The sequence below is a fragment of the Nuphar pumila genome, chromosome 6 (assembly GCF_984573655.1).
Source record: "Nuphar pumila chromosome 6, dmNupPumi1.hap1.1, whole genome shotgun sequence".
Classification (NCBI taxonomy): domain Eukaryota; kingdom Viridiplantae; phylum Streptophyta; class Magnoliopsida; order Nymphaeales; family Nymphaeaceae; genus Nuphar; species Nuphar pumila.
In genome coordinates, this window is record NC_143254.1 from 14,985,215 (window position 1) to 15,005,953 (window position 20,739).

General features: G+C 37.1%; 1 protein-coding gene across 3 annotated transcripts; it reads left to right on the forward strand.

Annotated features, from left to right (window-relative positions):
- Positions 1-1,319: 1,319 nt before the first annotated feature.
- LOC149834076 (uncharacterized) lies at positions 1,320-20,321 on the forward strand. 3 transcript variants are annotated; one of them, XM_090011203.1, is made up of 7 exons: positions 1,320-1,719; positions 5,480-5,647; positions 5,733-5,994; positions 6,079-6,245; positions 17,432-17,581; positions 19,720-19,909; positions 20,036-20,321. In XM_090011203.1, exons 1-7 carry the CDS (start codon positions 1,675-1,677, stop codon positions 20,065-20,067), a joined length of 1,014 nt encoding a protein of 337 aa, XP_089867329.1. In that variant the 5' UTR covers positions 1,320-1,674; the 3' UTR covers positions 20,068-20,321. The 3 variants fall into 3 exon arrangements, with proteins under 3 accessions (XP_089867329.1, XP_089867328.1, XP_089867330.1); XM_090011202.1 differs by having other exon boundaries at positions 19,720-20,321; XM_090011204.1 differs by lacking the exons at positions 19,720-19,909; positions 20,036-20,321 and adding an exon at positions 18,617-18,677.
- The last annotated feature ends 418 nt before the right edge of the window (positions 20,322-20,739 follow it).

The following is a 20,739-nucleotide window of genomic DNA, read 5'->3' on the forward strand; positions in this document are numbered from 1 at the left end:
TGTCCTCCTTCAACTTGAAAGCTTTAAGTTGACCCACCTAGCCAGGTGTACGATGCTCTTGTATGCAACCCAATTGACCTCTCTCTCTCTCTCTCTCCAAGGCAATTGTGAGTCTTCTAAGGTGAACCTGATTAGGTCTTAAAAGACTGCATTCAACCTACGCAGGCTTCTGCTCATCTAATTGAGGAGAGTGATGAATGCCACCAAGTTTATGGGTCTCTCAAGTTCGAATGTCAGGAGTTTACATCCTTAGTTGCAAGGTCGAAACTGGGTGTAGTTGATGAGCAAGGAGGGGGGGCTATAAGTTTTATGCCAATGAATTTAGTGAGCGTGGTGGTATTCCCAATTATCCTAAAAAAGCATGTATACTCACATTGTCTTTCCCTTTCAAAGGCAACTGGACTCAACCTAATTGGTTCAATTGGCATGACCTTAGTCTAATCTGATTAAGATTAGGAGTGTCAATTGGTGGGGTTCGCCTCGGACCCAAGTAGAACCAAACCCATATTTGACTTGAGATGCTGGTACCGAGTCCATATCCAGGTCCAATCAGACCTGTCATAAGAAAAACCATACCCAGATCCTATAAGGATTACAGAACTAGACCGGACATACATGGTAAAATAATATATTTTTAATCTTTTTTACATTGAAAATTACAGATCTTAGTTGAAACTCGGGTTGAGCCTGAGTTTGGTATGAAATTTTACAAACCATACTCGGCTCCATATATTAATCGAACCCTTTGAGTGTGACATAGATTCTGATAGGGCCGCGTTGATTATCACCCAACCCTGACCCTATAGGGTTTGGTATCGGCTGGGTCCAGGTCAAACCTAACCTATTGACACTATTAATTAGGGTGGATCCAACTCTCTCTCTCTCTCTTGCTTTCCAAGTTAGAGCTGATAATTGAGTGGAGTTTGAAGTGTTCAAGCTTGCTTCATTCTTGTGGCAAACCAAACCGAGTTTGAGCCTATATCCAGCTCAAGTTGGCTTGTTTACAGAAAAAATAAAACATTGTTTTAGAGCTAAAAATAATAAAATTACAAAAAAAATGCGTTGTTTCATAGCTGAAGTAATAAGAGTTTACCACTAAACCTATTTTTGCAAACCAAATAATTCAATCATATACGTTTACATAAGTTATATGATGTAAAATATGTTGAAAATATATTGTTTTACTACTTATTAAGCCAGCCCCTACTTCAAGTCAAGGCAAGACTCAACACCCAATCAAACCAACGAATCAGTTGAGAGAGAGAGAGAGAGAAGAGAGAGAGAGAGAGAGAGAGAGAGAGAGAGAGAGAGAGAGAGAGAGACGCATGGTCGTTTCCGTGGTTGGGAAGGAAGAATGGGGTCGTCCAAAGGGTGGGCCTACTTGAGGATCATCTCGGGCACCCTCGTCGGCGGCGCTCTGGGTTTCTATGTCAAGTACCGACTAGAGACTCGATACAGGCAGAAGATGATGGAGAGGGTGATCGAGCACGAGCAGCAGCAGCAGAGGATAGCACAACAAGAGGCCACCACCACCATCTTCGAGGATTCTTCCGAGCTCCTTTCAGACTCCTAAAATCTTGCTGTTGGGCGTGTTTCTCCATCTTGGGGATCGATTTTTTGTGGATTTTCTTTTGTTCTTGTTTTTGCTTTTTTTTCTTTTGTTTTGGATCAAAGATGTTGCTGCCATTCCATGACCCTTCGAAACTCAAGACCAAAAAGGTGATGTTGTTATCTTTGCCCTCATAATTAAAATTTGTATGTGAATTGTTTACCCAATATGGTTTTCATAGGCTGTACTTTTATTGGGGTGTGTTGGTTTGCTATGAGTTCTTTGTGTTCCTTTTTTATAATAGTTAGTGAATTCGTTGTAATTAAGAGATGGGTAGCCCGAAATTTTAAGGTTTCTATTCTTATTCAGTTTAAACTCAGTGGACATTGTGGTTTTGTGGTCGTTTATTTTATGTGGTGAATAATTGGTCTATTGTGGATTTTTTTTTTACTTTTCTCTTGATCCATGTGTTGATATGGATGTGGATATACTGCTGCTGTTGTTGATGGTTTCGTTGCTTACTTCTTGTTCCTTTTCATATCATAATTTTTTATTGTTTAGTAAATAAAAAACATCGATGTAATTTGATCCATTATGATGCAAAAGGTACAGAATGTTCCAATGTATAAATTACAACCTTCTGAGTGTATGATAGAATCAGGAAATTTGCGCTGTTCATTCCTTTCTGGGGCAAAAAATGGCTTCATGTGGACAATGCGGTAAGGGGTAGTAATGAGGTGTTGAATACTCCTCAGAGAGCCTGTGAAGTACATCGGCCTATTGTGAGACGAGCAATGACCAACAGTGATCCATAGTTCAAAACATAGTTGTAACAGCACGTACAGATAAGAGCATGTCCCCTACTAATTTACCTGATTTTAATGTGTTAAAAGTTTGTGACCAGTTGGATATTTCGTATGCTAGATATGTCTTGAAATCAAATTCACCAGTTTCTGATCTGTCAAGGTGTGCGAAGCTTGATTATTTGTATGCCCCATGATTCCTTTATCAAATAAATAATCCTTGTGATTGTATGTATGCTCTTTGATATGCGTGGTTTTAGATAATTCGGAATTCTGATAACCACTGACACTGATGACATTATAGAATAATGAGGTACAAGTAATTGGAGGATCACGACTTTAAGTGGTGGGAATTGTGACAAATCTCATCGCAATCTAATGCCATTGCTTAGTATCTGACTTTTATGCTGGCATAGAAGCTTTTGTTGCTTTCCTGCTTTACCTTGAAATCGGAGCTGTATCATGGAAAACACACAGAAGTGTTGCCATTGCAACTATCTGGGGCTAAATTGGAGCTAGATGAAAATTGCAAGGAGTGATTGTTCACAATAGGCTGAGGTTTCTCTTTAATATTCCAAAGATATTCTTGTTCACAGATTATCATACAGTTTTCTCCAGTCTTAGAGCTGCATTTTTGTATGCCAGTCTTAGAGCTGCATTTTTGTATGCTCTTTATGCTAGGTTATAACACTTGCTGTTGCTAATATTTGAAGCACTGGACAGGCTTTAACGAGTAAATGTTCATGCACAACTCACACTAGAAGTGTATGATGGCCTGTTCACTCACAGGTCTGTCTTTGATAATTTATTCTTTCTCTATTGGCCGCAGATAGTTCCATGTGATGAAATGCACTAACATGAGTCACATTGCATTGGAGACATTATGGGAGCATCAATCATGGTGGGTTATTTTCAGTTGTGGTTAACTTAGAAGTTAGAAGATTAGATATCTTAGGATCTTGGAGGGCAGTATATCTCACATTCCCCATGTGTTGATGTTCATCATATATTCGCACAGCTTTATACGCTATAATCCAACTACTGTTATTGTTGTCTTGGAGGATTTTGAATTTATATGAAAACAGTATAATTTACATTACTTGTATACCTTAAATAGGCATCGATTTTCAGTGATTTTAGCCTTTTTTTTAATTTGAAATTTTGAATTGTGCTTCAAGCACAAAACAGTGAAACACACAATTCTTATATTCTTGTGAGTATTACTACCTAGAGCACCTCTCACTACTAAATCTAATACAACTTTGGTCATTTCTTTCATTTGATGTTCATCATGCACCTCACTTGACTATGAACCTGGTATTCTGATTGTGCCCAAAGTTATGAATTTCACCTGTATCTCTCACTGTTTCTCAAAGATTCTGAACTTCTTCCAAGTGGACTTGAATAATATTTTTGTTTGTTATGAAATTTTAAGTTTATTGTGACTTGTGAGTTTTGATCTTTCATATTATATCCTAATGTTTTATAAGTATTCAAAGATTTCTAAAGCTTTAGATGACTTAATTTTTCTTAAAGTCTATTCCTGATAAGAGCATACTTTTTGTGAACATCTTCCAATAAATTCTCTTTTCCACCAATATCGTGAAAGGGTATTTGTTATAGTGGTTGAATGTATTGATTCTGTTTGTTAATAACCAATTCTTTTTGTATTTTATTCTCAAGTTGCTGAGTTACTTTATAGTGGTTGCTTGATCCTGATGGTATACACTTATTGTGCTTAGCTTGTCCTCGCGAAAGTAGCCCTTGGGATGCATTATCTGGGTAGTCTCATTGTTATTGACAGAGCGGATTTTTGATGGTTGTAAAGCTGAATGCCAAGTTTTGACCTATTACTGCTAATTGACTGGATGAACCTATGACCTCCATCTGGTTGATTGGCAGTTTCATTTGTGTCACTGTTATTTGAGTTAAAAACGCCTATCTTTGAGTTAAGGTAACCTATGGCAACTGGTGTGTGCTAAATGAATATGGTACTAGCTTCATGCTTATTATGTTAAATTCAATTCTTTCAGTTGTTTTCCCTGGACCAATGTCATATGCAGATGGTTTGGCATGGAACCGTGGATTTTATTGGTTAAGGCTAAATTTAATGGACGTTGAGTTCATAATCTGCTATCCCCTTCTTTGATATAGATTCTTTTACATTATCAAAGAACAAAGAGCATAAGAGAACTCATTTATTGTTCTGAGCAAGATTGGATTTCCTGGCTATTTCAACGATCTTATTGTCTGCAAGATATTACTTAACTTTGCAGTATGTCCTGCTATAATATTGTTGTTTAAAGTTTAAACCGCAACCGAATGTTTGCATCACAAGGATATCTTTCATTCCTAGCATACTATATGGGATATCCATTAACAAATTTAACAGTATTAGGAACTGTAGGCTATTACTCTTTTCAGTTGAAAGGGCAAGATCTATTGAGCAGGGTTAATTGCTAATATGCATGTGTTACATGAGATTTCCATTGCTTTCTTTTCTAGATATCCCTCTAACATTTTTCACATAAGTAGCTTAGGATTTTAGCTACCAACACCAAAGATTGTCCATGTACAATCTGTACTAGATCTGACATGCTACCTCATCTCTGTTCTTGACAGCCCATCTTTGTCTTTGTGGAATCTCTCAATGGCATGTTTTGGTACTCTTTCCCAGTTATTTAGAAAAAGTGTGCCACTGGTCCAGGTATAAGATACTGTCATTACTGCCTGGACAACTGGGCACTCAATGCATAATCACAACACAAGTGCAAGAATGGAACTCTACCAACTATGCTATCCCGCAAGCCAAGTGGGGCATGCATGAAGGAGTCAGATGGTTCTTGTGTTGCCATACTGGACTTGAGCTTGTGTATCATGTTGTGCTACTTATTGTCATTGAACAGTTGGTTATTGTTCTTGTTGAAACTTGTTATGTTCATGCAAGTCACTTTAGCTTTTTGATTCTTTTCAATCTCTCTTGAAACTAAGGTCATGAATATAATTATATTAATGGATAAACTTTTAGTAAATAATGTATAATGCCCATCAATATTGATGGATATCCATGGGTTGGAATGGTTGATCTCAAATCTGCAGATACATCATATACAATTTATTCTGGCAGGCTTTATTTGAAGAAGCATACCATGCACATGATTCTGATACATTGGAGCAACTGAAAGAGCTAAGCTCCAGGAGGAAAGCACTTGAGGAATCTATAAATGGAAGCACTGTCCTTACAGAAGCTATTGCAAGGGAAATCTCTGGAGGGATTACTTCTCGATATCAACAGGTAGTCCTTGATTACAAATTATATCTGTTCTAAGTTTTTTATTTTTGTTAATGAGTCCAGTTCCTCATTTGGATGTTCTAATCAGGATCTGCAAAGGTTGGAACGGTATTTACCTTTGTTGGAGAACTTAATAATGCATGTTGACTTGATTGGGAACAACCCCCGGATGCATCAATGGACATCAGATCTTAAATTACAGTGGACTAGTGCACTTAGTGCATCTTCAATCTTCAGTCTTATGGGTCCTAAATTCTTTCAGATTAATAATCTTAGGTTCGAACTTGGGATGATCCTTTTCCTTTATGGTGCACTTCTGCGGGAAAGGGCCCTTGAACTTCTACCAGATGGTTGGTGTTCAGCATACAGATTCATATTGTTGTTGTAGCTCATTATTTTCTCTGGTAGCATTTACGTATGAATTGTTTTTGCAGATCTTGTACAGACTGCTGCTCTTTTCAGGAAGGCTGCTGGAGTTTACAACTATTTGGCACAGAATGTACTCCCTGCTTTGCAGCCTTTTCTTCCTCAGGAAAGACCCCCGGAGGTCACTATATCAATGTCTTCCATCATGAGCCTCATTTGTCTGGCTGAAGCACAGGTCCTCCCCCTCCCCCAGAAAAACAAAAACTTCATGAATACTGACATATAAGCTACTGCAATATGTATGTGTGTGTGTGTGTGCACGTGTTCATATTCTAATTTTCAAGTAAAGTGGGCTCCACAAAAGTGGTGTCTCTCTGTTCTTGCATACAAGCCTTTTTTAATTCTCCCTGATGGTTTTGCCTGGAGATGATCTTGAACTTGTTATGATGATACTTTTCTATATATGTAAATAAGTTATACATAGGCAGTAACAGATCATATATTTATATTGTATCAAACTTCTTACTCAAAATCTTTGCATATTTTAGTCATTTTACATAGAAGATTGTGTATTTCAGGAAGAACATAAGATAGTTATCATGGTATACTGAGTTCATTATGATAACTAATATATGATGTATTTCCCATAATACTCCCCAAACCATTTTACTTTTAGAGCAAAGATAAAATTTCCTCTGGAGCCTCACACGTAGTAGGGGATGCTGATTTCATTAAGTTGATTTTGTGACTCCACCACTTGCTATGAATCATGTTTGAACATGTACATGTTTTTTCTTTCATTAATAATATTGATTTGATTATTTTTGACAGAGAGTGCCATTTCTCAAACTTCCTATTAAGATGTTAGACTAGGGTTTGTCTTATGTAATCCTATCTTTGTCAGAGTTGAGTATAATAAGTTTTAAAAGCAAATGCGTAAGTTTACAGGTTGCATATTGTAAATGCTTTTCTCGTTTGGGATTGATTTAGTGCATCAAGATGGGATTTACTCATACGGAAATTCTCGTGGTGAACAACACTATAGATGGTGAATAAGGCAAGAAGCTTTGATAAGTTGTATCTTCTTCACAATGTTTTGGTAGTGAGTTCATGGTGTGTTCTTCATAGTTTATTTGGGAGAAATCTATGTGCTTTCCAAAATAGCTCATGACTTAGGTGGGGATTTTTTTAAATGTCAGGATTTCCTTAAATCAAAATTTATGAATCATCAGATATCTTACCCGTATACACCACAACAAATGGTGTTGCAAAATGAAAGAATAGGCATATCCTTGAGAGTGGAGACTATGCGAGCTATGCTACTTTCAACTTTAGCTCCTCATGTTTTTTTAGCTGAGGTAGTTCTGACAATAGCTAATAGGTTGCCATCTACTGTTTTGTTTAAATGAACTCAATTTGGTCAACCATCTTCCATTGACCTGGCTTGCTTTTCCCTTAAGGTTTTTGGATGTTTTTTATTTGCTTTGCATCCTTCAAATGAAGTGAATAAGATGTCATCCAAGTGACTGAAGTGTGATTTCTAGGTTACCTAGTTTGTTAGAAAAGCTATGGCTGTTATGATCCCATAACCATGAAGCTTTTTGTATCTAGATATGTCATTTTTTGTTAATATCTTTCTTTCATAGTTCTTTGGTACACAAGGAACATGAGTTTGATAGTGACCTTTTTGAATCCTTTATATGATGAGAATAGCCCTTTCTTCATATCCTCCCATGTCCATTCACACTTATAGTCATGGAGATTCAAACACCTCTTTTAGATTGAATAATAGAGAGGAGTCATGTTAGAGCAGAGTCAGAGCTCGACAAGTTACTCGGAAGTGCAGATTCTGCATATCACATACAGCTGTGCCGTTCTACTCATGTTTCTTTCACCATCTAGATTTGTTTATCATGATTCTTTTTCTCCTAAAAAATGAGTTTTGGCCTGTAATGCACTTTTAAATCTATGAAGAGGCAACAAATCAATTAATGGCAACAAGCAATGGTGGAGAAAATTGCTGCACAGTATGACACATGCACAAGATCTTGGACCTCTTCCTCTTACAGAAACTACTATGGTTATGGGTGGGTGTACGAGATACAAAACAAAAGCAAATGATTTGATTGCACATTACAAAACACAACTAATGGCCAAGGGGTATAGTCAGTAGTCTAGAATAGACTATATAAAGACCTTCACTCCATTTGCTTATATGACTATGATTCATATTCTACTTACAATTGCATTTGCTAGGCAATGACATCTAGCCCAACTTAATGTCAAAAAATCATTTTTCCAACGCAATTTGGAAGGAGATGTTTATGCTTTAAAAATAGCTTCTTCCAAACACTTTAGAGTTTAGACCAGAGTTGCCAGTCGAGGAAGCGAGAGCGGGAAGCGAGGCACTTCTAAAATTTTAGGAAGCGAGAAGCGCGGGGCGACTTAGAAGCAAACCAGGAAGCGACCTAGGATTTGAGTGGGAAGCGAAAATGTAATGATATATTTTTAATTTATCAAAAAATAAGATTTATGTTAACCCAATTAATTATTAGCAAGCAAAACTAATGAAATTCAATGCTAATGTTTTCAAAGCATTGGTTCATATAGTTTTTCTTCCATAAATAAATAGATACCAATCATCCAAAAGTAGCTCGTTAAAAAAAAAGACAGAACTCCTTATAATTTATGCATGTATATTTTGTTGAAAAACCTCCACCCACATACTAGGATATTTTAGACTAAAGGAATGGGGTAACTACAGGCGAGAATTGTTCTCTTCCATCTCACGTATATATATATATATATATATATATATATATATATATATATATATATATATATATATATATATATATATATAACATTAAACAAAGATCATCATCTAGTTCTCTACATATATAACATCAAACAAAGAAAATCACTGCCAAATAGCGCTTTTATGTGAAAACTAGTGTATATTGTTAGCAATTAGTGATTCCGTATATATAACATCATACATACAAAATTAATATATTTTTTTTGTGCTAAATGGAATCGATAGCTGAATTGGTAAATTCATAACAGTCAAAATAAAACTTTATTACAGTCCTAATAGTGATGATAGAAAATCAAGCATAAGCTCAACAAGAATAAAATGAATTTCAATAATGATTTCAGTGGTCACATGAACAGAATCCGAAGGTGGCGTGAAGGGAGCTGTGGAAGGCTCAGTGGTGAACGTAGAAAAAACAGGAGGTGAGACTAACTGGGTCTTAGACTCTTAAGTGCATAGGGCCCAATAGCAAAGATGGAAGGTCCACCTGGAGAATAAACATTAGAAGAGAGGGAACAAAGGGATAGAAGACTAGCAGGTGATTGCCCAGCAGACAGAGGTTCATATTGAAGGAAAGATGCAGGGGATGATGGAGGAGGAGCAACAAATGGAAAGGCTGGGATCTGGGCATGAATTCAACTAACACCAACAGAAATACCATTTTCAGATGAAGGTGGTTATGGAAGGAGGACTGCATGACCAATGCGGCTACCATGCCTATGGGATCCAAAACACCGGATTGCTACATAACCTAACTTGGCTGGGCCGAGTGGGTATTTCGTGAGAGAGAGCGTGAGTCATGAGATGGAGAGAAGAGATGAAGAGATAGAGAGAGTGAGAGGAGAGTAACGTACCTGAAGATCCTCATCGCGAGGTCACCGGACGTCGTTGAAGGTCACCGAAAGTCTTGGAGGTCGCCGGTCGGTAGCTGAAATCTTGAGAGAGAGAGGGAGGAGTCGGATGAAGCAATGATGAAAAAGAAAAACCCTAAAGCCTTTTGAGTTTTGTTTTTTCACGAGTTTTTAAAAATCTCTATTTTGCCCTTATTAAGAAAACTTTTTCTTTTAATTTTTTTGGTAAAAAGGGTTTAAAAAAGGGGCAAACTTGTCCATTGATTTAATTTTATTTTTAATTAAATAAATCTCCCCCTTTAAAGGGAAACACACTTCCTAGTTTAATCGTGTGCTTCCCCGCGCGTCCGCGTTTCGCTCTTCCGAAGCGCGTCTCGGGGAAGCGCGCTTCTTCTAGTGTATAGGCGCTTCCGGTAACTTTGGTTTAGACCCACTTGGTCTAGTTTGCAAGCTTCATCAGGATCTCTATGGCCTTGAACAAGCACACAAGGCTTGGTTTAATATTTTTAATGTTCTCGAATATTTTTGATGTGTACCTGTTGATTTGCCATCTCAGTTTGAAATATTTCCCATAAGCAAGAAGCATTGAAGGCTCCTCTAGGAAACTGCAACCTGCATATTATGTCGTAATCTGATACATAAAGATTGTAAAGCCTACATATTACAAAATAAAGTAAAACGACCCTTTTGTTTTTTATAGGAAAGCTGTGGGATTCGAATCCAAGATCCCTTGCTTATGATAGTGCAACCTAATCATCCAGATTTTTCATTTGACCCCAAAATAAAATGACTTTATACACAATCAATTCTATATCAAGACAATCTTGGGAGTCGAATAACTATCTTGCTATTTCAGTTATCTGGATTAACATTGCCGTAGCAGCTTCACAGTTATAAAGTAATGACTGCCTTTGGTGTGTTAAGTTACTATATATTGCCCTTGTTAATGAGGTAACTGCTTCTTTATTACCATAAGTGAAGAACATTTGGAAAGTTCATGGTTGTCATTTTCCTTTGGCGGTGTTCCTTTTTAGTTGCGACAGAACTTACTGAATGCAATTCCATGTCATCTTGTTTCGTTTTACTTCAGTTGTTTTTAACTTCAAGTCTATTTAAGGGTTCAAGGCTTGTAGTAGTAAGACTGTCAATTAGTTGGGTTTGGCCAACTTCACATGTGGTTTATAATCAGTCAAACATGGTACAAGATCTACAGACTGATCCAACCCAATTAACTTATCTTGTTCACCTTGGTGGCCCCAAGTCCGATTATTAGGTGGGGTCAGGTCAAACCTGAACAATTAGGGTGTGTGTGAGGGCATGCATGTCACATGTATCTTATTCCTGTTGAGGTGCGTGTATGAGCATCCATGCACACATGCTTCTTATTCCTATTAGAGTTGATGCAGGGTATTCTGGTGCAAAATTCATTTTCTAAAAAGTACAAAAATGACATAAGAAACCTTTAGGGTTATAATGTCATTTGTCTCTGAACTTTAGATTAGGGGTATGTACCTCTTTAACCATTAGGATTTTTCTTTTTCTCACATAGTTTTTACTCCTTGTTTTGCCATAATTTAATGTTTTCCAAGAAAACAAAAAAATAAATTGTTTTTTCTACACTTTTTAAAACTGATTTCAAGGAAACTAGAACAAAAAAATAGTTTGACTTACATAAATCATCCACTAGGTAAAAATAGTATTTTTTAGCTTTTTGGTTTGTACGTAATCAACTTCATGTGGATCCAACCCTTAGGAGGGAAATTTTGGTTGATGTGCTCATGAGCATGCATGCATGCATGTGTGTGCGTGTGTTTTGGTCTTCTCAAAATTCAATTGCTATTGAGACGTGAATGGATCTGATTTGGGTCATTGGATTGTGTATCCTATTTGTAGTGCTTTTGTTTGTTCTATTATTGCTCCTGATATGTATTTTATTATGTAACCTTGCTACAGGGGTATTTTTGTGAAAGAGCATTATGTAACAATTTAGTAATATATGCAGCCATACCCCACAATTTCCCATATTAGGAATCCTGAGTTTCAGCCTCTCTTGTGTTCTCTCATCTTTCCCAACTTCATACAGAATCTGGAACAATCAAGCTGCGTGTTCTTACATGGTATCAGAGCACGAGGATCCACATCGGGCACGTCAAGAGGAGCCTTGAGATGTGTCTTATTTTCTGTCTTTCCTTTTCTTCTCTTCGATATTTCTTTTCCTCTCTTGTTTGAGTTTTATTTCTTATTTCCAATCTTCCTCTCTATCTGTATTCTCATTTTCTTTTTTGATCTCATCTGATCTGATATGATATTTTCCTAAGATCAGTTCAAGATAGTATTTTACCTCTTCACGTGAATTAGTTCTCTCTATTTCACGCTCATCCTTTCTTACGTTGGGTTGTTCATTGTTAATGATATTGGGCATGATGCATGTGACTCCTGAGGTTGTAATTGAAAAAAAAATGCAGATTGCTTCAAATGGATTGGATTTTTTGGAATATACATATTTTTGCTTATCTTATGTCAAAATTTGAGGCGTAAATTCAAAACTTTTGTGTCATGCCCTGTTTCTTGGATCTACCCATGACCTGTCTCCTTTTGCCTATTTTCACTTCTATTCTCTTCTCTGTTCTCTCTTTTGTCCCTGTTTTTCTGTTAATATTGGATTCAAACTCTTCCCAATCCATCTTATCCTCTAACTTTATCATCCAGCTTATTTCCAAGAAGCTGAATCATTCCAACTTTCTCACTTGAAAGTGTTAAAGTGTTTTTTTTTATTTGTAGCCATGACCTTTCAGGGCATCTTGATGAGACCATTCTGATCCCCCAAAGTTCCTTATGCAGGACCAGAAAGATGATAAAAGGGTCGTTATATCCACCAAGAAACCCAAAATACATGGCTTGGATCAAGAAGGACCAATCATTAGTTGCCTACATCACATTTACTTTATCCTAGGAAGTTCTATTGGGTATCCCAGATGATTGTACAACCATGGAACTGCGGGCAAAGTTGGCACATACATATTCTCATATCTCAGAGTCACGGGAGATATTTCTGAAAAAAGAATTTCAAAGTCTCAAGAAAGGATCAATGTCTATCCTTGAATACTTCAACAAGATGAAATCCATTATGGATCAGGCATGCGATTTCTGAGAAAGACACGATTCATCAAGTTCTTAATGGATTAGGACCTGGATTTTATGTTATTTCTATAAGACTTTAGTATCTCAGTCGATTACCTCCTTTGATGATTTAAAAGGAAAGTTGCTTCACTATAAAATGTCTTTGAATGGTGTTGTTGGAGAGTCTTCCACTGGTTCAGGAGACTCTCATGGGGTTCTTGCTAGTTGATACTAGTGTGAGCCGTGGTAGAGGAAGAGGATGTCCACAAGGTGGATGAGGCCATGGACGTGGAGGAAACCAGGGGGGTCGTGGCTTGCTGCCACGCCAAACATGCCCCCAATTGGAAACAATCAAGGGGTTTACCAACTTGTTACATATGCAAGAAGCCAGGCCACATCAACGCTAATTGTTGGTATAAGGGTGATCTAAGATATAACCCTCAAGCTGCTATTTAGAATAAGAATCAGATCAAAACACAGCCTGCTTCCTAAGCAAGTGAAGGAGAATACTCTGCCGGACAGTTGATTGGTGACAAGCAGCTGTTGTTAGCGGCTCTTGTTGGGCTGAATTTGAAGCAAAATAATCAAGGACTCGTAAGTTGCTAGTCACATTACTAGGGACAGTGGTATGCTTCTTAAGTTGGTTCCTTATTTTGGTAAAGATAGTATAATTACTGGAGATGGGTCTCGTTACCCCATTACACATACTAGAGACACTTTTATTTCCTTGTCCAATTGTAAGTCTCTTGATTTGTCTAATGTCTTCTTTGGCCCAACTATTCGAAAGAATTTGGTTTCTGTTTTTAAGTTGATATAAATTCTTGTGTTATATTCATTCCAACCTCTGTTTATTTCAAGGATCTTCACATGAAAATGACGTTCACTAAAGGAGAGAGATGGGGAAATATGTACGTCTTGAGGAAAGTTTCATCATTCAAATCCATTAGTATTGTTTCAAAGCTTGATTCAAAGTTGTCAGGTTCTTCTAGTTTACTTAGCATGTCTGAGTCCAAGAAGAGCAATGTTTGTCATAATCGACTTGCTCATTGTAGCCATGGTTTCATTGAAAAATAGTCTCTAATAGTCTTATTCTTGAATCCAGTTTGCGTCATGAGTTTGTTGATTCTACTTGTCCTAGTATCCAGTTGTCCAAAAGTCATATTCTTCCTTTTAATTCGTGGAATAAAAAGGCTTCGAAACCTTTTTGAAATTATATGTTCTGATGTGTGGGGGTCAACACCCATTGCTTCATCTTTTGTTTGTCGTTATCATATTTCATTCATTGATGATTATTCTCGTTATACTTGAACATATTTTTTGAAATTCAAATATGAAGTTTTTAGTATATTCAAGAAATTTCATGCTTTGGTAAAACATCAGTTATCTATGCCTATTGTTAATTTCCAGTGTGATGGAGGAGGAGAATACTTTTTGAAAGATTTTATGAATTATCTTGAGAATAATGGAATCAACCAAAGAGTGTCTTGCCCTCACACCTCTCAGCAAAGTGGCATTGCTAAAATAAAGCATTGCGATATTGTTGATTGTGCTTTGACAATGATACATGCTAGTGATGTTCCCTTGTATCTTTGGACAAAAGTTTTTCATTCAACTTTGTACATTATTAATATGTTTCCACTCAGGATTTTAAGCCATAAATCTCCTTATATTACCTTGTTTGGAAACACCTTGATTATGATTCTCTACAGGCTTATGGATAAATTTACTATGATCATGTTGATAAAACATTGGGGAATAAATTTGAAGCGAGAGCTCATGTTTGCCAGTTGGATACATTGATGATTATAAGGGATATAAGTGTTGTGACAAAAAGTAAGTGCATTTTTGTCTCTAGGAACATTATTTTTTATGAAACTTGTTTCAGGTATGATTCCGGTACAAATCAGGGGCAAAAAATGTAGAGTAATATCAGCCATGGAAGAGTGAAGAGTTATTTTCTATTCCTCATAAAACTTTGGAAAATTTTGGGCAGCATGCTGAAGTTAATGCTGGTGAAATTCATGTATCAACAAACAACCTTTTAAGAAAACAAGGAAGATTCAAGGAAGGCATAGTATATACGAGAAGAGATAAACATGCAACAGGCAACATAGAACATGTGGAGCAGTTGGAAGACACAGTTAGAGATCAAGAGTTAGTCTCAAATGTGCTAGAGCCAAAGAGATCAGATAGAGTTAGGCATCCTATCAAAAGATGGGTCAGTTATGAGAGTTTTAGTTTAGATCATCAAGCATTCCTTATGCAAATTGAAAAGCAAGAGGAACTAGTCTCTTATACTCATGCAGTCTGAAACAAAAGGCAGATTAACACGATAAATGAAGAAATGAGAGGTTTACATGAATGTCAAACATGAGAAATACTGAAAAGACCACCTGACAAGAATATAGTGGGTTGAAAATGAGTTTTTAAAATCAAGTATAAACCTAATGGAAATATAGAGAGATATAAAGTGTACTTAGAAGCAAAGGGTTTCACGCAGGAGTATGATATGGATTATGAAAAAAACTTCAACCTAATGGTTAAGATGGGAACCATCCGGATTATTCTATCTCTGGCTATCAATTATGGTTGGGTATTGAATTAGCTTGATGTCAAAAATACGTTCTTCCATGGTGATCTAAATGAAGAAGTTTATATGGAGCAACCACCAAGTTATAATGAAAGCTATCCAAATCAGTATGTGTGCAAATTGAAGAGAGCTATTTATAGGTTAAAACAAGCTTTGTGCTCTTGGTTTGAGAGTTTTTCTCCAGAGATCCATAAGTATGGATTTTATAGATCTTCACTTGATCATTGCTTTTTTATTCATAAGGGACAGAGTTATATGACTGCTTTGCTTATCCATGTTGATGACATTATTGTCAAAGGTTGTTTAGAAAGACATATCAAAGAAATCAAAGAAGTGTTGAGCAAGTGCTTTAAAATGAAAGATCTTGGCCTACTTAAGTATTTCTTGGGTGTTGAAGTAGATGAAAGAGAAGATGGAATGGTCTTAACCCAATACAAGTACACAATCAATCTCCTATATAAGACATGTATGAGTGAATGCAAGCCTTTGCTAACTCCTGTCCCAATTCACCAACGTCTCGGTGTTAGTGATGGAGACTTATATGAGGATCCTACAAGGTATTGAAGTATAGTGGAAATGTTGCAATGTCTTACATTTACTCGGCTAGATATGATGTATGTGGTGAACCAAGTTTCACAATTCATGCATTAACCAAGGTCTCGTCATATGGAACCAGTAAAAAGGATTTTGTGTTATTTACAAGGAATCTTAAGTGATGGACTATTTTATTAGAGATCTTAAGGAGAGGACATTCTTAAGGTTATGACATTTTTTGGATGCTGATTGGGAAGGAGATCATGATGAAAGGATGTCAATTTCAATTTATTGTATTTTTGTTGGTAACAACCAGAGTTATCAGTCGAGGAAGCGGGAGCGGGAAACGATACGGGAAGCGGGAGCGGGAAGCGAGGCACTTTAAAAAATTTAGGAAGCGGGAAAGCGTGGCACCACTTAGAAGAAAATTCCGAACTGTCTCGGAAGCGACCTAGGAAGCGAACCGGAAGTGAGGGGGAAGCGAAAAAAATGAAAAAATGGGGAAGCGAGGGAGAAGCATGGGGGAAGCGCGCTTCCCATAAAAGGGAAGCGCACTTCCCAAAAAAGGGGGACGCTTCCCCTCACGCTTCGGAAGCGCGACGTTTCGCACTTCCGAAGCCCGCTTCCCTTTTTGCCTAGGCGCTTCCGGTAACTCTGGTAACAACCTCATATCTTGGTCCAGTCGCAAACAATTGAGCATGATACTGAGCCATGGCAGCTACTGCATCAGAGTTAGCATGGATAAGGAATTTGTTGTATGATTTGAATGAGAAGGTTTTTAATTCAGTTGTGTTTTGTGACAATCAAAGTGTCATAAAAATTTCGTTAAATCTGATTCATCATGGAAGAACAAAACATATAGAGATCAGCCAACATTTTATGAATAAGATTGAAGATGGGGAACTTGAGGCTAAGTTTGTTGGAACGAAAAATCAAATCGCTGATCTTTTAACAAAGGGATTGACTAAGCAAACATTTTGGTTCTTGAAGTCCAAGTTATCCATGGTGAAGGCCATGTATAACTCGAGGGAGGCTATTGAGACGTGAATGAAACTGATTTGGCTCATTGGATCGTGTATCCTATTTGTAACATTTTTGTTTGTTCCATTATTGCCCCTGATATGTATTTTATTATACAACTTTGCTACAGGGGTATTTTTGTAAAAGAACATTATCTAATGGTTTAGTAATATATGCAGCCATACTCCCACGATTTCTCATATCGAGAATCGTGAGTTTCAGCCTCTCTCTTGTGTTCTCTCATCATTCTCAACTGCACACGGAATCTGGAACAGTCAAGATGCATGTTCTTATAACTGCTATATGATTTTTTAGGCATTCAGGATGGCCGTCTTTAAAGTTGAAACCTTTGTGTTCATGTTCCAGGGGAGTGAGACCTGCCATGACTGTTATCCAATCAAACCTTTTTATTGTTCTGATTCTGTCTGTATCTACTCTTTGCCTTTGTTTTTTCTATTGAGAAATGGCTGATTCATTTCATCTGCTGGTAGGCTGTCACAATAAGGAAAGCTGAAGAAAAAGCAAGCAGTGGGAGCCTCCTCTCCAAACTACACTATGGTGTCAGTCAATTACTTATTGAGGCTGTTTGCATCTTAGACTCAAAGGTTGGAGATTTGAACAATGTATCAAATCAGCTAATTGTAAGTATTCTTGTTAGTGTTGACATTGATGAAGGTTTAGAAGTTAATTGCTTATACAGAATTCAGCTCCCTTTGAGCATTTTATTGTCATTGTTGTCCATTTTGGTTTGGTATTTGGAAATTATGTGCCTCCATTTCCCAATTTGCTATTCAGAAGTTACCAAGAAAGATAAGGAAACAAAAATCCTGGAGCACCACCAGCTCCATGGGAATCATGTCCAATTCTTCACTAATTAATATTGACCATTACAATTGCCAAGTTTGTTACATTAGAGTAATGAAATGACTGAAATACAAGTTGTCCATGCAACAACCTATACGTTGATGTTGTCCTTTGTGCTCAGATGTTCAGAACCATAGTTATGAAAAACGTGCCATAAGGCACAAATAGCGTGCCTCGCCTTGACGCGAGGCCCTCTGCCCCTTGAGGTGCAGGTAAATAGCGCAACAAATAAAAAAAAGAAAAGAAAGAAATGAAAGAAAGAAAGAAAGAAAGAAAAGAAAAGGGAAGAAAGAAAGAAAGAAAGGAAGAAATGCAAGGAAGAAAAGGAAGGAAGAAAGGAAAAAAGAAAGAAAAGGAAGAACAGAAGAAAGAAAGAGAAAAAGAAAAAAAAGGAAGAAAAAGAAAGAGAGAGATAGAGAGACAAAAAGAAAGAAAAAAAAGAAAGAAAACTATTTATATTTGCAATTTTTTGTAGAAGAAGAAAAAATGTTAATTTCGCTATTTATTTGCAATTTTCTTTTTCTTATTGATTGCTACTTTATCAATAAACCATTTCTATTATTTATTTGTATTTGTAGATATTTTCAAAGGTTTTTTTTAAAGTTAAAGAAAAAAAATCTGAGGCTTACGCCTCATTTCAGTTTTTGGTGGAGTGCTCCGCTATGCCACAATGCTTTTCACAACATTGTTCAGAACATTTTATGTTTTCTAATCCAAGGGCTGAAATGTTTCCCGAGATACAAAAAACTTTCAGATGAATTATGCTTTTGGTTTCCTCCTATAACTGGATATCAAAATCGGATGCACTGCAGTGTTTCTTCTCAGATGTCTCATGCCTTAAGAAGTCCAGGAGCCCACTTTAGACTTCGACAGTGATCAACAGTTATTTCATCAAGGTTGTTTTTTCTCCCATAGAAATATAACCAAGATTCTGTCAACTTTCACAAGCAAGTTTTCAACTCATACATCATATTTTCATTATTTGAGTGAATTAAACAGTTGTCATTTACAGGACTTCATTTTTTGAAATGAATCATGTCAAATTGCTAACCATATTTGAGATATTTCTGGTGTAATATTGTGTGATTTTGTGTTCCAAATAAGTAGGTTTTTGAGTTTTACCTGCCTTACACATTGGTGTGCATATCCCTGAGTTCGGAGGATGAGTTTCACTGTTTCACCTCATGGTGTTCAATGGTTCATTATTATTATTATTTGTTCATAATTTTGTGAGAAATTCCTCCTTTTTGTCTACAAGGTATCTTAGTTTCAGTGCTGCCTGCATTATTGTTGCAGTACACATTCTTGGTCATCCCCTTCAGTGTCGGAATTTGATAATCACTATCTGTGGGTGACTTGTAGGATGCCTACATACTAAAAAGAGCATTGTGAATTTGAGTGGTTTTCTTGACAAGAAATCACTATCATGCTTGACAAGAAATCATTGATTCAGCTTGAAATATTGCAAGAAAATAGTCCTGGCAAACGCTGCTTGCTTTCACATGCAATATCAGCTTCTATCTACAGTGAGGGCCGGATTGTACATTTCACTAAATGGTTAATCAGATATTAAAAAAAAAGAAAAAGTCTTGTCAAGTTAGATTCATATCAACTTGGTCACATATATGGATATCAGATGGTGAGATGATCATTCAGATGGTTTCAAGGTCTGTTATAGTTTGTGTAGACCATGTTTATGTCAACAGCATTTACTTTTGACAAACTTCACCATGATGATTTATGTCTTCAATACCCCTTGGGTGTCTGCCCTTTTTGTAGGAGCCCAAGGCTGTTTTGAATGTTGGGCACCCAAGTGATTCTCGAACATTAGCTCCTTGTTTTGTTTTCTGCCCTTTGCTCTTATAAAGTGTTTGTCAGCGTTGTACTCATGTAGGCATCAAAATCTAATGTGCAGGAGTATATTTCCTTGAGCAGTGTACTGCATGAGGCAAGAAGCCGGAGACATATGGCAATGGAAGTGAACAGTAATGAGCAGGTTGGTCTTGCAATAGGAATTCTTCGTCATGCCATCAATGACATGAGCAGCAGATCACCGAGGGAAGATACTTGGCGTGTAGTCTTTGAGCAAGAAATGAATGCACTTGGTGAGACTCTTCAGAAATTTGAGCAAGAGAATGATTTTGTTTGGCGTGATAGGCTTCCTTATATGGATGAGTTGCCATTTTTGGAGGGGAAGAGAATTCTAAACGCCATTCCTTATACTCCTGTAGGATTGGAAAGGGATCTTGTTTTCAGGATCTAACAGCAAGCCTCAAGTGTTGTCATTGGTTCTTTTGGCAAACCAAGGTTCTTTGCATAGGCAGTCGAGCATTATAATTGGTTCATTTGGCAAGCAAAGGTTCTTTGCATGGGCAGCCTGCTGGTATTCAAGGGGAAAAGAATTGTGAGCGACATTTATTACTCTTGCAAGTTGCATATGAAGCTTGTTTTGATATACTGGTACACTTTTGGGTTTATAATGGTAAATTTCAATCTTCCCTTGGTCCTTGGATCAAAGTAAACTGTTATTGTTGGAATGGATTCAATGTGCTGAGCACCATTTTATGATTGGGCAACTGTGCCCTTAGCCTTGCAAACTCTTTCTTACAAGCTCCTGGAATGTTTGGAGTTCTATTTGATGCTCTTGAGAGAGAGAGAGAGAGAGAGAGAGAGAGAGAGAGACTATGACACAATTATCGTCTTGCTTGAAATCTTCCTAATCTACTTGGGGCTGGTAAATGAGCCAAACAAACCGGACACGCCATGTTCAGGCTTGGCTTGTTTACCATGAAGCCCAGCTCTGGCTTAGGCTCGTGTTTACTCGAGCCGTATGAACCAAGCTTGAACTTGAGCGAGACGAGCTGAGTCCGAGCTCGCTTGTGTCAAAATATTGACAGGGAAATTGATATGGGCATATTTGCCATCCAACTCTGAC

Bases quoted from the DNA above. Each gene is read 5' to 3' on its own strand.
- LOC149834076 (XM_090011202.1), top strand. From the start codon at position 1,675: ATGTTGCTGCCATTCCATGACCCTTCGAAACTCAAGACCAAAAAG. The intron at 5,995-6,078 runs GTTGGTGTTCAG...TTGTTTTTGCAG, and splicing joins CCTTGAACTTCTACCAGATG to ATCTTGTACAGACTGCTGCT. The intron at 17,582-19,719 runs GTAAGTATTCTT...TCTAATGTGCAG, and splicing joins ATGTATCAAATCAGCTAATT to GAGTATATTTCCTTGAGCAG.